A 5,668-nucleotide genomic window follows, 5' to 3' on the forward strand; every position below is an offset into this window, starting at 1 on the left:
TTAAATTTTTGTCTTCTCATGAATGGAAATGTTAATCTGAAGTCAGAGGATTCATCTGCTGAGGAACATGAACATCTGTACAAAACTAAATGGAAACTCTTCCAGTATTAGTTGAGACCTTTCACTGGATATTTATAACCCCACAGGGACAGCAATGCAGGCCACGGCGTTTTCGCCATCAGAACATTTCTATTTCCAGTTGAGCTGTCCAACCAAATGTCATGTTTGGTATTGGCCACAAACCTGCCGTTCTATCTGTGGGAAAAGGCCAATTGTGATTTTGTTTTGGACTGACACTCTGTTCTCTCCATCTGCCTCGCTCTCTCTTCCTCTTTCTGTCTCGGAAATCAGTTCAGTCTCAGTCAATGAGCTTTGTTGATATTAAAGTCAAGGACTGTGACGCTGCCGGCTCTCTTTGCTTTTTATCTTCCTTTTTACTGGTTCAGTCTTTGTTCCTTTTCATTCCTCCACTCTGTGACTCACCAGTGTCGATGTATACGTGGCAGGAAGCGATACATTTCACAGTAATTGTTCATGTTTTCTTTCTTCTGTTTGATGAGTTCATAGGACTCTTCCTGATGGTTAAGACGTCACAGGTTGAAATATACTGTCGGATACTGTTTGTTAATTTATAATTTTTTGACCCAAATAAGAAATTTGCATTCTGACCTATTTACAGTTTAATAATATTTTTAAAAATTTTAGTTTTTTTACTTTCATTTTCTTTTTGAGATAATTGTGATGTACCTACTCTACAGCAGCCCTTGTCTTTATGTGGACTGAGAATATTGCAGTTTCAGCACTTTCAAAATATGACGCGTAATATGCAATGTCCAGATAGAGTTTCAAAATAAAGCTTGCGTGGTTAATGTTGTGGAACAGTTGCTGTTTGGTCAAGTTGGGTTAGGTTTAGGAAAACCTGAGACCAAAATAATTACATTATCTTAGGTCACTGAGGTTATATAGGTAAGTTACGTTATGTATGTTGCATTAGCAAAACATACATGTGATGGGATACGAACAAAGGACTTTGTGATTCATGCGTAAAATGTCACACCGTCTCTGCCCAATATAAGTCCGAAACATACTGTAATTTACGTTACACATCTGACGTAACTTAAGTACATGAATAAAATATAACTTTTGTATCATACCTAATGTAACTTACGTATTTTACTTCAAAGAAATTGTTCACTTTTGGGTTCAGATAGACAGCAGTTTCCTGGATTAAAGTCCTGTGTTTGAGCCATCCATCCTCCTACCAATGGTGTAGTAAACAGTATACACAGGTATACAGAGTATACCCACTTATTTTTAAATTTCAGCCATTTGGTATACCATCTTCTAAATTCCCTTTGATGCCCATCTATCTGTAATGTTTAGCGTGCTGGATCGTAACAGTTGTCCAATTTCCAGGGAATTTTCTTTAGGAAAAATACCTGCAGGAAACCAGGAGTTTTGTTGTATGTGGATGTATCTGTGTAAACTTGTGTCTTTTTGTTTTGTTTTTTGTCTTTATTTCTCTGTATTTAACCTCAGTGTGGTATGTGGGGCTTTGTGATCCAGGAGATGCACTAGGTTAGCAGAAGATGACAGGTGAGGAGGGAAAAACAGGTGTATTAGTGGGAGGAAGGTTTGAGGTGGAATATGTATATATCCAGAACTACAGATACATTTTGAGTTTTAATGTCATTCTGCAAAAAATCATTATATTGACCATGACTGCTGCTATTTTTAGGGAAGCTGAGAAGGTGATCTTCACAGATCCATGAAATTGCTTAAACTGAACAGAGTAGCTGAGAATCCTGGAGCTGGAAAAGTATTTTCTGGTCAGAACTGTTCCTGGAAGGCATGCAAACCTATGGCTGACTGGGTTGTGTGGACTTAAACTTCTGATATTTATTGAGAAATATAAGCCAGAACATGGCATTAACTGTAACTCATTATTTTAATTTCCCTAGATTTTAGTTAGTTAGTTAGTAGTTTGTTTAATTTTGTATGTTTTTTATGGTGTCTTTCTGTGAGGTTCATTTGGTATGGCACCTTGGAGTGATGCATCTGCTGTTTGTTACCCATCTGCCCTCAGTGCCTCCTCTGACTTGTATTCCCTCAGCCTCGCTTCTCAGCAGAGACAGCAGATAATTTTCACCAATTTAAGAAAAAAAACAGCTTCTAACATATACTTGAACTGGCCATTTTGTCCTCTGGCAACAGTGGAATGTAACTGAGTACAATTATTCAAAATAAAATGGTTTGGGACCAAGATAGCTCACCTGGTGGAGCTGGCACCTCAGGTACCAAAGCTGAGTCCTTTCTGCAGTGGCCATGGGTTCGACTCCGACCTGTGGCCCTTTGCTGTGTGTCATGCCCCCTATCTCTTTCCCCTTTTTCTGTCACTCTGTCATTGTGTGTATATGTGTATGTATAAAAAGAGTGGTTGACACTGTGTGACACCACTTCAAAGAAGAATGATTTTACAACATAATCTGATGAATATGAAGGAATATTGTTGAAAATTTAATTAGATGCAACTTTACAATTAAATAATTTACTTCCTGCAGATCAAGGAAGAATTATTATATTGGTCTATGCTATAATAATTAATATGTTATAAGTGCAGAATATTGTCTAGTGTGCTCAAGTATCAGTCTATCAGTGAACACTGTGGAATCAGAAAACATATTTGGTTTGTAACATGTTTTAATTGGTTACACTCAGGTAAAACAACCATTCCACTGAAACAGGCTTCTGTAATCACAATGTTAGACAGAACAAGACAAATGCCCACAAAGAGGGACATTTAATATCCAACATCTGAAAACTTTCCATGCTTAGTAATGTATATTAAAAAAAAATAACATTTCACCACAGCAATCAACCAAACATGCAGACGCGTCTCTTAACGAGACTCACAATGTGTTGAACAAAGAGTTTGTGTGACAAACAAACATCTAAATGATGCAGTCCTGCTCAGGTTCAACTGTAGTCTTTGGTCCCTGAATGATTTAGGTTTTGGTTGTGTTTTTTCTCTGGAAAGGCATGAGGAGCTTGTGTGCACGAAGTCTGAACTTCTGATCCCTCACACTGTAAATTATGACATTCCAGCAACTGTTGGTGGCCAAAATCCAGAAGGCAAAAAAGGAAAAGTTGCACCATTTGTTCCCCAAAACGTTCCCGACCACGAAGACAGCGATAGGGGTGAATGATGCTGTAAATGCCACAGTCAGAGTCCCTATTGTTTTGGCTGCTTTGATGTCAGAGAAAGTAGGTTTGGTGGTGCTTTGGCACTCGCTCTCCGCCAGGTGTTTCCTGCGCTTCGAGTGCTGCCTGATGCTGGACAGAGAGATGATGTTAATGACCACAGTTCCACCCAGGAGGGTGAAGTCAAACGCAGGGAAGAGGAGGAGGATGTTCCAGGCCTGGCTGGGGAACTCGCCGATGGTCCCCAGAGCGTAATTACACATCCTACTGCAGGAGTTGTACTCCAGAGCGATCTCACTGCTGAAAATCATCGGGGACACCGCCAAGAAGAAACTCCCCACCCAGGAGAGGACGATGAGGATCGTGGTCCTTTTGCGTGTAATCACAGAATCCTTGTGCAACGGCCGCAACACAGCAATGCTCCTCTCGATCGTCAGCAGAAAAATGGTTGTGATGGAGACCAAGGTGCACCCGGCAAAGATGGGGCCGATGACGTTGCACGGGTGGAAACTCACTGACTGCGAGTTGTATGAAGTCCATTCTGGTGCCGAGTCGGTCACCATGAGATAGACCTCGGCGTAGACAGACAGCGGCACCACGAATATCCCCACCGCCAGATCAGCCACAGCGAGGGATGCCTTCAGGTAGCCCTGCGGCGTGTGGAAGTGTTTAGTCCCTAGAATCACAGCCAGAGTCACCAAGTTCCCAAACAAGATGGCAAAGATGAGCAGCACCATGAAGAGCACCATGAGGATTTTGTTGGCCAGCGTACAGCAGCACACGGTGCAGTGTGCTGGTTCAGTTCTGTCCAACATGGTCGGAGTGCTGGCCTCAATCATTGGATAAACTGTCACTGCAACATTCACTTCATGACCTAAAATGAAAAAAGATAAAGACGTCAAGTTCTGGTCCATTAAAATGTGTAAAAGCGAAGTTCATGGATCCGATATAAAACTCCCATATATTTTTTGCATTGACGATGTTCGGTGACCAACTGCTGGTTGAATCATCAGTGCAAAAGGTCGACAAATGTTAGAAGATAAGTGGTTCTTCAATAGAAAGTCAAAGATATATAAGATAAGTCTGTGGTTCTAAAATGTCTGAACGTCCAGCTATGGGCCTTACCCACCAATTCCACCTGCTCTGCGTAGAATACGCTTCTGATCTATTTTTGGCAGAAGTCGCGACCCAAGCCAAGCAACACAGAGCAGATCGCACTGGCAGGAAGTCAGACACAGAAACGGCAAAGAGAATCTTGGTTAGATTGATGCAGGTGCCACATTATAAAGCCGTGCCCAGTGGAATCTCAGGGTTACACTTCGTATCCGGTTTGTGTTACAACCACATTCTGCCTAAAGTTCAACCCCCACTTCCTGCATTAGCGCCGAACTTTTGCATTGTAAATGACGGACGGACTACAGAATCGACCAATCAATGTATAACAATACCAGCAGAGAACAGCTGATAAACTGTACAATGAGCCCAAATAATAAACACAATAACTGCTGGAAGTTTGTGTAAAACAAGTGATTTTGATTAATTTTGAGCAGATTATTTCCTGTGAATATTGATCAGAGGTGAGTTCTGGCTCATTTTTGGCTTCTTTTTTGAAAAATTATTTTGTTTTCTTCTCATTGTTAAGCTCTTATTTTGTTTTAACTTCAGAGAGTGAAGGCTCTTATATATAGCTTGTGTTCAGGTCTTCATAGTTTGGAGCTTAAATAATATTCTAAACTGTAAAATAATTGAATACAAAATTTTTTAGTTTTGTTACACCCCTTAAATTCAAGAAGTTTTGCATCCCCCGTGAAGCTTGGGTGACCTCTAGTCGGGGTCCCAACCCACAGGTTGTAAACTACTGCCCTATAATGAGCTGTTTGGGTCGGACCATGGGTCGCCTTTTATGTAGGGCCATGTTAAACTGCCATGTTTCTACATTAACCCAGTACAGACAAACCTAACACTGGCTCTAAATTTCGCGGTTTTTTTTGCACATTTAGAAGCCACCGTAGTTTCTTCACTACACACAGCCCGTTCTCAGTCCCTGGTCGTCAAATACAGACGCGAGTAGTGTTCAGTTAGCTGCCATCTGAAGCATTAACCACTAGATGCCACTAAATCCTACACACTGATCTTTTAAGTGGGAAATTTAAAATCAACGTTTTAATTTTGTGTTAGAAAAGTAGTTTGTCCTCCCGCGCTGCTCACTACGTCACGAAACAACATCAGCAGCTTGAGTCAACAGAACTGGTTTGACACAGCTTGGCACGTGAGGCCAGCTGCAAAAATTACTATGGTGATGGCATTGGCCCCGCCCTCCTCTGCCTCCCATTGGCTGGTAGCAGATGCCTCCAGTTGAAAAGGGGTTAGGACCAGACAGCCCCTGTGCATGATGGATGCATGCTATTTACTCCAGCACTGGCCGGACAGCAGCTGTAGTAGTAAACAAACCCCAGCTGGTGCTCGT

General features: G+C 41.5%; 2 protein-coding genes across 2 annotated transcripts in view; one reads left to right on the top strand and one right to left on the bottom strand.

The window, feature by feature from the left end:
* Positions 1-5,668, top strand: part of LOC118336472 — a 744,338-nt gene that overhangs the window by 507,678 nt on the left and 230,992 nt on the right. The window lies entirely within an intron of this gene.
* The window catches only part of LOC118336473 (trace amine-associated receptor 9), a 4,093-nt gene continuing 1,151 nt past the window's right edge, over positions 2,727-5,668 (bottom strand). Inside the window, exon 2 of the mRNA XM_035673139.1 lies at positions 2,727-4,075. Coding sequence (XP_035529032.1) covers positions 3,006-4,040 — 1,035 coding nt within the window. The 5' untranslated portion in view covers positions 4,041-4,075 and the 3' untranslated portion in view covers positions 2,727-3,005. The remainder of the gene's footprint in view (positions 4,076-5,668) is intronic.

The sequence above is a fragment of the Morone saxatilis genome, unplaced genomic scaffold, assembly GCF_004916995.1.
Source record: "Morone saxatilis isolate NCDOM2014 unplaced genomic scaffold, NCSU_SB_2.0 Contig24, whole genome shotgun sequence".
Taxonomy (NCBI): domain Eukaryota; kingdom Metazoa; phylum Chordata; class Actinopteri; family Moronidae; genus Morone; species Morone saxatilis.